This window comes from Panthera uncia, chromosome E1 (genome assembly GCF_023721935.1).
Source record: "Panthera uncia isolate 11264 chromosome E1, Puncia_PCG_1.0, whole genome shotgun sequence".
Classification (NCBI taxonomy): Eukaryota; Metazoa; Chordata; class Mammalia; order Carnivora; family Felidae; genus Panthera; species Panthera uncia.
In genome coordinates, this window is record NC_064814.1 from 45,395,083 (window position 1) to 45,408,233 (window position 13,151).

General features: G+C 53.6%; 1 protein-coding gene across 5 annotated transcripts in view; it reads left to right on the forward strand.

Annotated features, from left to right (window-relative positions):
* The window catches only part of RAP1GAP2 (RAP1 GTPase activating protein 2), a 190,580-nt gene that overhangs the window by 163,195 nt on the left and 14,234 nt on the right, over positions 1 to 13,151 (forward strand). For all 5 annotated transcript variants that reach the window (XR_007459191.1, XM_049636796.1, XM_049636792.1 and 2 more), the window contains 3 exons: positions 5,076 to 5,147; positions 5,668 to 5,754; positions 7,168 to 7,302. Coding sequence is in view for 4 of the 5 variants with exons in the window: in XM_049636796.1 (XP_049492753.1) it covers positions 5,076 to 5,147; positions 5,668 to 5,754; positions 7,168 to 7,302 (294 nt within the window). In the remaining variant the exon portion in view is untranslated. The remainder of the gene's footprint in view (positions 1 to 5,075; positions 5,148 to 5,667; positions 5,755 to 7,167; positions 7,303 to 13,151) is intronic.

Consider the following 13,151-nt stretch of genomic DNA (forward strand, 5'->3'; position numbering starts at 1 on the left):
TCACCACATCTTATGGATTTAGTTAAATCAAGGACCACTAGTTCTCCGTGGCTCCTCGGGTCATTCTCCAAAATGGTACTCCTAGTGTTCGTATGATCAGTTTTCTAGAAATCCCAGGTTTCTGGGATTTGGGAGCCAAGAGGCCTGCCTTATGAGGTCATATCCTCCATCTGGCCGCTTCCAGGTTCAATAGCATCCAACTCAAGGGTTGAGAAGCCCCCAGTGCCTCTGTTTGGAATCTGGTAATGCCATTGGCTGGACTAAGGCGGAGCCAGAGGAGAGGAACAAAAGAGAGGAGGGTGGGGAGGACTATCAAGAAAGGGAAGGGAAGAGGTGTGGTAACAAGGGGAAGAAAGGAAAGGAGAAATGTTTATGGTGACAGCGGTGGAGAGCAGGGGGTCCGGCAGACCCTGGCCATGGGGTGGGCTCTTCTTGTTTAGCTGTTCTAGAATAAACCATTGGTCTTAATTTGAAGACTCCCAGGGAGGGGGGGGGGGTTGCAAGCACCTGAGTCTAAGTCTGAATCTAAGCCTCCAGATTGATAAGTGGTCTTCCAGGTTGGCTCAGTGTCCTCCCCGATGCAGGGAGGCCCTGGCAGCCCTCACCCTGCCCGTTCCCGATGGCTGTGCCGCCAGCCCTCTGCTCCCCTCCCCTTCTCCGTGAGAAACAATTCTAACCTCTTGGGCAACGGTTTCTATCTCACCGGTGCTGGGGGCTGTGGGCTCCAAGGGAGATAGACTGAGGCAGGGTCTTTAAGGTGGATGTGAGTCTTTGAACCTCTTGTGGATATACGCAGAATGCTTATGTGCAAGATGTTGCATTCATGTGCTGCTTTGCATATTAGGGGGAGAGAGACCAAAGGTCAGATTCTCAGAGGGCTCCCTGTTCCCCAGAAGTGTTAGGAACCACGGTTCTAAGGGAGAGGGAAATGAGCCTGTCGTTGCCAATGGGAACTTGGAATGATCTGAAAATGGAGTAACTGTGTAATAGCTTAGGCCAGCGCTGGTTCCTAGGGCTTGCAAAGCCCAAGTGTTTCATGGCCATCTTCATGAAGTATCAACTTTGCTTGAAGATTTTGGAAAGGAAAATGATGTCGTATAATTATTACGTCAGTAGAAACCCACATATTTGAGTGCAAAATGCACATCAACTTTAAAAGCAGATATGAGACTACAAACAAAACCCCACACTCTCCCCTACGAGGAAAGCTGACTCTTCTGTCCCCATGTTCATGTTGATGTCCATGCTCCTCCGTCATTGAGCACTTTCAGCTTTTCGGCTGAAAAGTTGCAGAAGCCATGTTTTGGGCATTTCCTCGGAGGATCACCTTCTTACACCAAAATGGGCTTTCCCTTCAAACAGCTGTTTGATTTGTTGATGGAAGCAAGTTTATTCATTCAGTGCCCCCTGTGTGCTGGGGGTGGGACACGTGGAAGTGACCTACAGGGAAGGGGGAGAGGGCCAGTGAGTGCAGTTCAGCCACCGGGCCACTCAGACAGCCAACTGACTCTCTTCACAGCCAGTGGAGGCAGAGAGCCGCTGGGTAGGATCCTCGAGGTAAAGCTGTGTGGTAGGAGGGCTCCCAGACGCTGCCAGGCAGTCATGTGCGAACGTGTGGCTTGTCTGCTGGGCCTCTGCTGGCAGAAGAGGCCTCTCGTGGAGGTTTAGTATTTGTTTTTAGCTCCTGATAGGAAATGGAACTCAGCTAACTGGCTTCTCCACTTTCTCAAGAGCTTAGTGGGGTGGGAAAATGCAGAGATCCAAAAAAACACCACTCCCCTCCCCCCCACCTCCAGCTTTGATGCCTGAAGTCTTTACCAAGGCTTCTCAGCCAAAGCCCATGGTCCAGGGAGAAGCACTGTCCTCAGAGAGGGTGGCAATAAGCAGAGAAGCGGGACCCACAGGGAGAGCTGTGCTCTGTCCCCAGGCTTTGGGACTGTGTGGTCCACCTGCCCGGCAAACATCCAGGCTGGAAGGCAGACCTGTGAATGGGGCTGGGGATGCAGGGTGGGGGGAGGGAGGCCAGCCTTCCAACATGCTCCCCAGAGCTCTGTCCCTTCATATTCCCAGCAGCACCCCAGGTGATGAGAAGACCCGGGAGGACCTGGTCAGATTCCTCAGAGGGTCCAGGGTGAAATGGGACTTTCACTGACCTCTGCAGACTTAGGGGCTATGGCAAAGGAGGGTGAGATATCCCCAGGGGCTGAACAGTGTCCCAGGAGGCCTCCACTGGGGAGGATGAACAGGAAAGAAAAGGAAATAGAGGGAAGGACAGGGGTGGGAAGGTGCAGGAAAGCCCCCCAGACCGAGAGGCTCAGGAGCTGACGGTTCTGGTCCCGGCCCTGCCTCTGACTGCTGCATGACCTTGAGCCGGTTCCTTCCCTCTCTGGACCTCAGCTTCCATCTGTGTGAAATGAGGAAGTTGGACTAGACCAGCTCTGAGTTCCTTCCAGCCCTGACATACTGCGGGAGGGGAAGCGGAGTCAGGGGTTGGGGGAGTTGAGGAAGAGGGGTATGTGTGTGTGTGTGTGTGTGTGTGTGAAGAGAGAGAGAGGGGGAGAGAGAGGGAGAAGGAAATGGTTGAGGGGAACTCTCTAGTATTTCAAGTGTCCTTTCTTAGGTGCAGGTCAGCAGGGGAAGTAAAAAAACAAAGCCCCAGGTAACAGGTTACCCGATACTGGGTGCTTGCTCTGCACCAGGCACTGTGCTAGGCCCTTAGAAGCACAGCCTCCTTGAACCTTCACGAGCCCCTGGTCAGGCAGGGTCTCTTGTTAGCCCTATTTTACAGGAAGGAAATTGAGGCTGAGAGCCTAAGCCACTTAAGGCTGGAGGCCACAGAGCCCGGAGGTGGGGAGCTGGAGTGTGTCCAGGTCTGCCAGTGGTCTTCACCACTGAGCCGTCAGAGCAGGTGGGAACTTGGCTCCAAAACTCAGGGGTGCATGAAAGGTGATGTCAGATGATTTTTCAGACGGGAATTTTGTCCCTGTCCTGCCCGGATGGAAGGGAACTCCGGCTGAACCGTTACTAAAACTCCCTCCTCTTCCTGTCTCAGGTCACCCTGCCCCTGATTCCTGAAGCCTGGCAGAGGTCTCAGGAATCCTATGGGAAGCACCCCACTGGGGAGGGGTGCTGCCTGTGTACCCACTTCCCCTCACTGCCGATCTGGTGCCTGGACAGCCTTCCACGGTTCTCCAAGGCTTCCAGGCCACACTTGGCCGTGCATGTCAAGGTGGGAGCCCTTGGAGGCTCCCCGCCTCCCTGGTGTATCCTTGAACTCACACGCTCCAAGCCTCCTTCTCTTTCCAACCTCGAAAATTCTCTTCCCCACAGTACCTGCACCTCTCTCTCAGCCCTGCCCTGCCCCCTGCTGGGAGGCCCGCACTGAATTTAGAAACTGAGAAGGTGGGGCCGTGTTCTGGCAGCTTCTGCTTTCGGCCCAGCAACCCACCTGTCCTCAAGAGGAGGGAACAGCAAAGCCCCGGGCACTTTGTTGGAAAAGGGGTCAGGAGAGGGAACACAGGGGGGATAGAAGATACATGGCCGTCACCCGGAAGGATCCTGTCTCCTGCTTTTCTGACATGGCTGCTATGGTGGGCTTATCTGACCAAGAGACTCGGCAGGTTGAAGAGCATGTCTGAAGCGCCTTACCCAGTCAGCACAGACCACTCTAGAGCAAGCCTGAGAAGGAGGGCCATAGGGGTGGGAAGAGGGCGGAGGGCCTGACCTCTGGCCTACCCCCCCACCTCAGTTCCTGTGCACAGTGGGTGGTGGTGGGGTACTGTGTTTGGCAGCTGGAACCAGCCAGAGATCATGTCAGCTGAACACACACCATTTCCTAATTCTGGGCACGCAGACAGCCTTGAGCTTGGGGAGAGAAAGCAGTACTGACCAGCTCTCTCCCGCTGTTTCCTTCCAGACCCTGGCAGGGCCTTCCCTTGGCCTGGCTCTGAGCTGCCTGCTCACCCGGTCTGGCAGACTCTCTGCATCTGCCCTGCTTCATAGGCCAGGGAGGCTGGCAGCACGCCAGGGCCAGGCTCACACCAGCGGCAGTCTGGGAAAGGGAGAGGGCAGAGTCTCTAGAGAGGCCTGCAGCCTTTGGGCTGAGAGCAGGTGAAACCAGGGCACGTCCACGCAGGGAGAGCATCTGGATGTGCTGGGCCTGTCCTGAGGCTGGGACACCCCTAGGCAGAGCGCCTGGGTGCTCTCACTCCTAGTTCCTGCCTCCCCAGGCTGGCCGGAAGTGGACACCACACCCAGAGCCTGGGGCACCCTGTGCAAGAGCACCGTGATGTCCCCCTACCCACAATTCCCAGCCTGGGCCCTGGCACTCTGTTGGTTCAGGGCTCACCCAGACAGACTGTCTAACCCTGCGTGTGGGGCCAGGGCTCCCAAACACTAGTCCACCAACCGCACGAAAGCTTTGTGGAGTGTTTAACAGTTGCGGATTCCTGGCTCCGCCCCAGAGCTTGTGATTCAGTAAGTTTGGGGTGGAGCCCATGCAATCGGTATTTATTTTTTAAACACTTGAAGTGATTCAGGTTTGGGAGTCAGTGTTGTGGGAAAAGGACCACAGAGCAGGACCAGGAGGTCTGGATTCCCTGGTCATCTCTGTGGCTAATCACCTGTGTGCCTGAGGGGAGATGGCTCCCAGTCTCTGGGCATCTGTGTCCCCATCAGTAAGACAGGGTTAACGGTTCTCACTTTGTCTTCTCCGTGGGATTAATATCCATTCAAATGAGGCAACGAGATAAGTCCTCCTGGGCACTTGTACTGCGTTAGAAGCGGAGTCCCAGGCTACTCCTCAGTCCTGTCTGGTCATCTTGCCAAACTTGTTTCTGGCCTCCAAGAATGTAGATGAGAGCATGTGGATGGCTCTGTGCAGCTGGCCCCACTTTAGGAACAACGACTTGGGCCATGCTGGTGATGGCTCATGGGAGTGTTGGATTTGAGTTCCGGGGAGGGGAGGGCAGAGGATGCTCTGGGTGGTGGGCTTTCCTAGGGCCAGGGCTTGGAATGCATTATCCTCCTCAGCTTGGATCTCTTCCCTCCTGGCCCACACCGAGACTCTGTTTCAGGTGTCAGTCACCGCACGGGAAGATGTGCCCGCCTTTGGCCCACCTCTGCCCAGCCCTCCTGTTTTCCAGAAGGTAAGAAACCCCTTTCTGCTCTTCTCTTATCTCAGGCTCTAGGTTTCAGCATCTGAGTGGCCGTGGCTGGAGTGGGGCCGGATCTGGGCTGGGGATGTTAGAAGCGCCTTAGGCAGGCTTGGGAGAAACTCCTTACTTGGGGTCTCTCCCCTCCTCTCCTGGTGCCGCCAGCCTGGCCTAGTACAGTGCCTCTTCTCACAGTGTTTGACGCTGGCTTTGCCTTTCTGCTAGAAGAAACATTTTTGTACCTATGCCACAGTCCCAGAAGCCTTGGACAAGAATTGCTTTCAGTCATGGAAACGCCGGGGCAAGGGGTTGATTTCCTGGGACCAGGAGAGCTGGTTTCCACATTGGCATCTTAGGTGGGCCTGGCCTGGGCTAGAAAATGACCGAATGTCAGAAGGAGGCCTTTTAGGGACTCTCCTGAGACCCTCTGTTCTGCTTACCTGTTGCTGTGGCTGAAAGCCCTTTCAGCAACAGCTGAGGCTGAGAGAATCCCAGAGCTTCATGTCTGTTCCAGGGCCCGGAGTTCAGGGAGTTTCTGCTCACCAAGCTCACCAACGCAGAGAACGCTTGCTGCAAGTCGGACAAGTTTGCAAAACTGGAGGTGAGAGCACTGTTTCTGGAAGTCTTCCTCCTGCCTTCCTGGCTGCTTTCAGCCGGCCTGTCCCGGGGGTCTTCTCCTGGGGGCTGCTCAAGGTGCGGGGCACTGTGTTTGCCCCTCTAAGCCTTTAGTTCTGCGTTGATTTAGGAACTCTTTTCTCTTGTGGAAACTTCATGCAAACTTCAGGTCTAACCAACCATGCACCAGCCATTTATTGAGGACCTACTGTGTGGCAGGCTCTGTTTTATTCCCCGTGATACTGGGGTGAGACATAGTTTCTGCCTTATGGAGCTTTTGGGCTGGTGGGAAGGGGCCATTACTTAAGAGACAGGTATGATATAGTGTCCACACTGGGCCGTGATGGAGGCCAGCACAGGGGCTGTGACTGCTTCTGCCCATGCAGAACTGGGATGTGTTCAGGGAAGGCTTCTTGGAGGAGGTGGCCCTTGACTTGCTGAATCTGGGTATCTGACAAGGCTTCTGCCAGGAGGAAAGTTTGAGGAGGGTTATTCTAGGCATGGGAAATAGCATGAGCAAAGGCCGGGCAGATCAGAGCATGACTTTTGAGGGAGTCCCAGAGGGTTTGACATGGCCTGAGAGAAGGACTCGTGTGGGGGTGGATACTCAGCTGGAGAGGTTGGTTGGGTCAGGTCAGGAAGGGCTTTGAACTTTAGAGGTGATGAGGTACTAACACAATACTTAGGAGAGTGATGGTTTGCTTTGCATATTAGAAGATGACCCTGATGTGACAAGAAGGGCAGGCTGCCAGGGAGGAGGGCAGGAAGGGTGGCAGCTTCCAGCTACCCAGCTGGTGACTCCAGCTATTACAGGAGTCCAGGACACATGGTGACAGCTTGCTTGCACTGGCCACAGGAGGAAATGGTTTGGGGGCAGGGTTGGGAGGACTTGATGGAGTCCTGTATTTGGGTGGGACGAAGTGGAATTCCAGGGCGGCTCTTGGGCCTTTGGCCCGGGCTCTTCACCTACCTGGGGATCATTGGGAATGAGGTCTTTTAGGACCTGCTGACCTGGAAGTGCCTGCAAGGGTTGCTGCAAGGGCTCGTCCTGGTACGTGTGCACGGCGCCCCCTGGAGGTTGTATCCATGGCCCTGGTGCGCCGTCCGGATGGAGAAGGGCAGTTGGGTATGCGGCTGTGGAGCTGGAGGCAGAGATCTGAGCTGGGACTCGGCAGGGTAGAGCTGTGGGATGGCTCGAGGAGAAGGGGCGGGGGAGAGAGCAGAGGCCAGCCACAGAGCTTTGGTATTACCTGCAGTACTTGTGAGCACGGAGCCTAGCCAGGCCTGAGGTCCACACTGTTAACTGGGATGCTGGCGGTCAGGTGTCTGGAGCCCTGGGGAGAGGGCGCATCTCTGTCCTCGGTGCCAGCTCCACCGTCCCCACCCTCTTTTCTTCTAGGACCGGACGAGGGCCGCCCTTCTGGACAACCTTCATGATGAGCTTCACACCCACACACAGGCCATGCTGGGACTGGGCCCAGAAGAGGACAAGTTTGAGAATGGGGGCCATGGGGGATTCTTGGAGTCTTTTAAGGTACAGGCACAGGAGCGGCTGGGGATTGTGTATGGTGGAGGTGAGGGTGGGGCAAACAAAGGAAGGGGTCCAAGGTCTTTGGGGTCCTGACCCCAGAGCCCAAGTGCCAGGATTGCAGTGTTCGTAGAGGGCAGGGGCATCGGGAAGTGTGAGCGGTCAGAGCAGCCAGCAGTGTCTCTGGCGTCTTCTGCATCCTTCCTTGATTCGGATTTTGTCTCCTCCTGGCCCAGGAGTCTGAGAAACAGGGACAGGGAAAGAGTTGTCAGCAGGCAGCAGGAGAGGAGCCAGCACAAACCAGGAACATTACTGCCTTCAACTTCCTCCTTCTGTGGCGGGATGAGGAGTCCAGGACAGGATGATGAGAGCCAGGACAAACCTTAGGGGTCTGTAACAGCCAGTGTGTGGTACTGCGATGGTCCACCTGGCAGGGCGTTGGAGGACCCGGCCAGGGCCGGTGGGACGGAGTTACAGGCAAGTAAATCTCTGTGGACTTTGCAAAAGGAAGAACTTTCTAACGAGGACGAGCTGCTAAAAGAAGTAGTGAGCTCGCTGTCCCTGGAAGTATTCAAGTAGAGCTCGGGCAGCCACTGAGCTAGTGTGAGATACAGGAGGCTTATCATCACATGTTTACTGAGCGTTTTTGGTCCACACAGCTCTTACGTCCAGCATCTAGCTTGACCTTGGCTGTATTCCTGTGTAGTCAACAGAATGAGTCTTGTTATTCCTACTCACACGTGAGGGCACAGGCGAGAGGGGCCGCAGGACTGCTGAAAACCTTACACCTACTTAGAGGTAGAGAAACAAACTCAGCCTTTCTGGTTCTTAGGTTAACATTCTGCCGGATTGCCCGTTGCAGAATGACTTGTCGAGCTCCCGTTTTGGGGGCAGTATGTGTGGGGTCAGGGTGAGCCCTGCCTGCGTTAGAATCCCAGCTCGGTGTGATCGTGGGCACGGTCTTTAAAGTCTCTGAGCTGCAGTGTTCTCAACGACACACGGATGATCAATCGGACCTCTGGAGTTGCTGGAGGAATTCACTGAAATAACACGTGGAGAATGCGCGTTGCCTGGAACACGGTAAATGCTTGGTGAAAGCGTTAGCTATTATTGCTGCGTAAGGTGAAAACCTACTGTGCGCCAACCCATCTAAAGCCTCACAAGTGCCCTCTGTGCCCTGTGAGGAAGGCTGTTATGATGGGGATAATACCTCATTTCCAGTTTTATTAATTGTGGGTGTAATTTTTCGTGTGAGGAAATTAAGGCTCAAAGAGACAAAGTAATTCAAATCCGAGTATTGAGTTGAGTCTGCTGGATCGCAGAGCCCGTGTTCTACATGATGCTGCCTCTGGTTCCAGACTCGGTTAGGATTCCACCCACGCCAACCTGGCCTGGGCAAGCCTGGTGTCTGTCCCTGGCGGCCCGGCGGGACCGCAGAGAGCAAGGCATGGCTCCGCTGGCCCTAGTCGAGGCAGCTGCCGAGATTCCTCGCAGGGGCGGGGGTGGGGGGGGGGTGTGGGAGCTGAGCTGCTTGTCCAGGCTGGTGGGAGATTCCTGGGGCATCTGTTTCAGGCCTGATGGACAGCAGCAGCCAGGGTGAAATAGGAGAAATTGGAGATCAAGAGCAAAGGGGCATGAGGGAGAAGGGGGGCAGGGGAGGAAAGAGGGAGCTAGGTCGGCTAGCCCGGCAAGAGAAGGGGGAATGTGAAACCCAGGAAATAGGAAAACTTTTGTAGCACTGCCCCTTCATCATATCAAGCACATCACAATGCTCCCACATCCCGCAGTAAAATGTAATTTGTGTATGGCTTAAGCTGCAGGTGACTAGCTAACATAATGTGATATTTTGTAGATTTTAATGAAGCGTTTGTTTTGCAAGTTTCTTTCTGTATTTTGAAGCTCACAGTCGGGTTTTTCAAGTTTCAACTGTTTTTATAACCTGGAAAAGCTCGTAGACTGTGCACACTGCCCATGGCGCCTTTGGATAAAATGGTCCAGCAGCTACATGCAGGTTGTGGGTCTAAAGGAGGGTGGCTCCAGGCCACTTGCCCAGTCACCTGCCTCTGGAGGAGTAGCAGTTGATCTGTGTTCGACTCTAGTGGGGCTGACTGAAGAGGTTTCCCACAGAGAGGAGGCTTCAAGATTTTAACAACTACTCATCTTTGATCCAGTAGTCCAGGATCTTTTTCTTTTCAACCCTTAATCCTTCCACCTGTGGGCTGGAGACATCTGCTTGTGCATTCTGCTCCCATGCCTGTCCCGGAGGCAGCGCTTATGGGGTATGGGAGAGGTTGTCACGATCGGTCACACTGAGTGAGCCTTCAGAGCTCTGACCATTATGATGAACTTTTTTTAAACCCTGAGTTGGGAACAGGAGCTCTTTTACTCTGTTCCTGCCACCATTATCCTCTTATCTCCCAGGCTGTGGAGGCTGGAGCTGGGGGCCAGCCAGGAGCAGCATGGAGCCCAGAGGCCTGGAGGTTTGTGATGTCTGGGCCAGGCCCACGGTCTGACCCAGCTCGGGAAACCGCCTCTCGTCGTTGTGCTGTTTCTTCATGCACTCCTGGGGTGGTGCTGTGGCATCAGAATTATTGGCATTCCTCATGGTGTTCCTCACCTGCACCTCTGGAAAGAAGTGGTGCACAAAATGATCCCAGAAAGAAAAGTTGTGTGTTTTATCTCCTTCTGGTCAAAGGTCTCATCTCGTGTGGAGACAGTTGAGAATTCTCAGGGCTAAAAGCAATCTCAACCATCCATCCCCTTGCCTCTCGGGACCATTCTCCCTTCCACCCCCCTACAGAGCAGTGGCCCTCTGTCCCTCTGCAGAGAAGCAGACCCATCGCTGCCCTAGGTCATGCTGCCTGGCACCTCACACCACGTAGAATAGTTCTCTCTTCTTACCTCCGTCCCACTGGCTGTACTTCAGGCTTTTCTTCCATGAGAAACAGAACAGTTGGTTTATGGATGTCCAGATCTGCTTCTCCAACTGAGTGCTGAGAGATAGTCTCAGGAATCTGCCAGTTCTACAAACACTTAAAAATTTTGCATTTTCACTTAGATGATAACCTAAAAATATACATATTTCCAATTATAGAGACCAAACTTCTGCAGCGAAACTCTCAATTAAAAGACATTTCTGTGGAATAAGAAAGTATATTGTATATGCGGTCCGTGGAACCACTGCTGTGGGGGTCTGTGGATGTATTCTGGGTCTTGCAAGAATATTTTTCTTTATAAAAGAGCTGTGGGACGCCTGGGGGTTAAATGTCCAATTCTTGATTTCGGCTCAGGTCATGATCTCATGGTTCCTTAGATCAAGCCCCATGTTAGGCTCTGTGCTGACCATGCAGAGCCTGCTTCAGATTCTCTCTCTCCCTCTCTCTCTGCTCCTCCCCAGCTCATGCGTGCGCTCTCTCTCTCAAAATAAATAAACTTAAAAAAAAAGAGTAGCATTAAAAATGAATAAAAATGAAAGAGCTGTACATTACTCAGCTTCCAAAAATATTGATCTCTGGACCATTGTTTCCAAATGCCATTCTCAGCCACTGCCAGCTGTTGATGAAGCTATTATTGGTCTGTAATGAAATGAAAAGAAAAAGTAACGCTCCTCGGAGGCACCTGGGTGGCTCAGTTGGTTAAGCATCCAACTCTTGATTTTGGCTCGGGTCACGGTGTCGCGGTTCGTGAGAGCGAGCCCCGCCTGGGGCTCTCTGTGCCCCTCTCAAAATAAATAAAACTTAAAAAAAGAAAAGAAAAAGTAGCACTCCTTGATGTAGCTACGTGTTATGTACACAAAATACACGTAAGCCACATTTTGAGAGACACTGAGCTGGCCCAACCATCCATTAACCTTGTGCAGAAGGGAGAATGGAGGACCAGAGAGAAGAGGGTCCAGTGGCAGAATGGGGACCACCCAAGCAGGGACAGCTGCTTTCTCCAGCCTTTGAGAGGTGGTGATAGTTAATGCACTGGTGTGATACGTATGACCCCTAGTGGCAGGAGAAGGGCAGGAGGCTGCAATTTCCCAGGCAGAGTACCCGCAAGCAGGGGCAGCCCGGGTGTTCCTGGATTGGAGCTCTGGTCTATGGAGGGGGGAGGGGTATTTCCTTCTCTTGTCAACCTGCATCCTTTATTTGCCCTGCTAGAAGGACAGGACACCCCATTCCAGTCCTCAGTGTACCTCCCGATGAGGAGTGTCTCAGGAGGCAAGCGGTTAGCATCTTTCTCTCCAAGCACCCCTCCCTTTGTTGCTTGCCTTGTGCAGCTAGGCACGTCCGCCTTAGTGCTCATGTCTCTGCTTCGTGTCCCCTAAGTTTGTTGAACCGAAACAACTCGCAAAACCCATTTAGAATCATGAGGAAGCACAAACCCCTAAGGAAGCAAGGCTTGTGGTTGGCCCAGAAGAGCCTTGCTCCGTGTATAACACTAACCGGTAGCTCAGTCCCCTGCCTAAATGAAGCGACATAAGCAGATAGAAAGTGCCACCACCTCCTCTCCCCCACGAAGGGAGAGCTTGTTCAAAAGTAAGCCGTGAGGTGAGCTGAGGGCTGGGAGACCGTGAGGAGGGACCCCGGAACCGGCGGTGGTTAGCCGGGAGGAGAGCACTCTCTGAGGGCACTCGTGTCCTCAGACAGTTGAGGGACGGTTGTGTGAAATATGGAACAGACTGGTCTGAGATTGAAGAACGAGTAAGATGCCAGCTCGGTGCACAGAAGGCCTTTCCAAGGGTCGGGCTGTCCGCCACTGGAGTAGGCAGTGCTGAAAGCAGTGAGCAGCCTGTCCCTGGGAGGATGCAGGCGGAGGGGAGACCGTCTTTTCTCTTCTCTACCCTTTCCTCGCTCTCCTTCCTCCCCGGTTTGAGAAGGCTGTGCTTCCAGCTCCACATCAGATTGAAACGTAAAACACTTCAGACCACGTCACTGGATGATTTTGTCCAAATCCAGCTTTGTTTTAAGGCTTTGGGGCAACCATCATGTCTCTGACCTTCCGTCCCCAAAAGCGGGGAAGGAGAGCTGGGCCTGAGCGAGCAGGTTGCACACCGGGTATTGGGCACCCACGGTCTCACGTCCTCCCCACGCAGGACCGTCACCACGTTGTGCGGACGAGGAGGCCGTGTGTCAGAGAGGTTCATACACTGTGTTGGGAAGACCAGGATTCAGACCTCTTTCTGTTAGCTTCAAGCAGCAGATGGCCACCCTGCACATCCCTGGGGTTCCCTGTCAGCCCATTGTCTCCTCAGATTTATCTTGCGGACTCAGACAGCGGCACCAAGGGCATTTGAGGAGAAAACGTCTTTCCTGACATTGACCTTGGAGACTTTTTTTGAAGAGAGTCGAAAGCCCTTGGTTTCTGATCACCATTAGTCCATCAACCAGTTCCGTTATATGTTCAATCTGGACAGCTCTTTGGGAGACCGGGACCCTTTCATCTGGAGCCCAGGGTCCTGGATTTGGGTCCCCACTCCATCTCCCACCTGCAGCGACCTTGGGTGATCGTTTGCCTTTTGGGACCTTTCCTATCAGTGCCTGTCCTGTCTGCATCTCAGAGTTGTAGGGATCCAGCGAGTTCATGTATACGAAGCCCAGTAGACCAGATCTCATCAAACCACATCAAATCTTTCTTGGAAAGAGACCCGTGAGGAGGGCATCAGAACATACACGATTAGCTGACACATTGTCGTTGATGACGGTGGTGGTGGCGGCAGACCCACAGGGGCCCCAGCGGGATGTCATGATGCTGAGATTTATGGAGCACTTGACTCACTTAGGGAGGTTTGCTGTTTATCCAGAGACACCTCAGTGTGGTGCCACACCATTCCTGCCCTCGGTTTTCCAGAGGGCGTGTGACTTAATGTT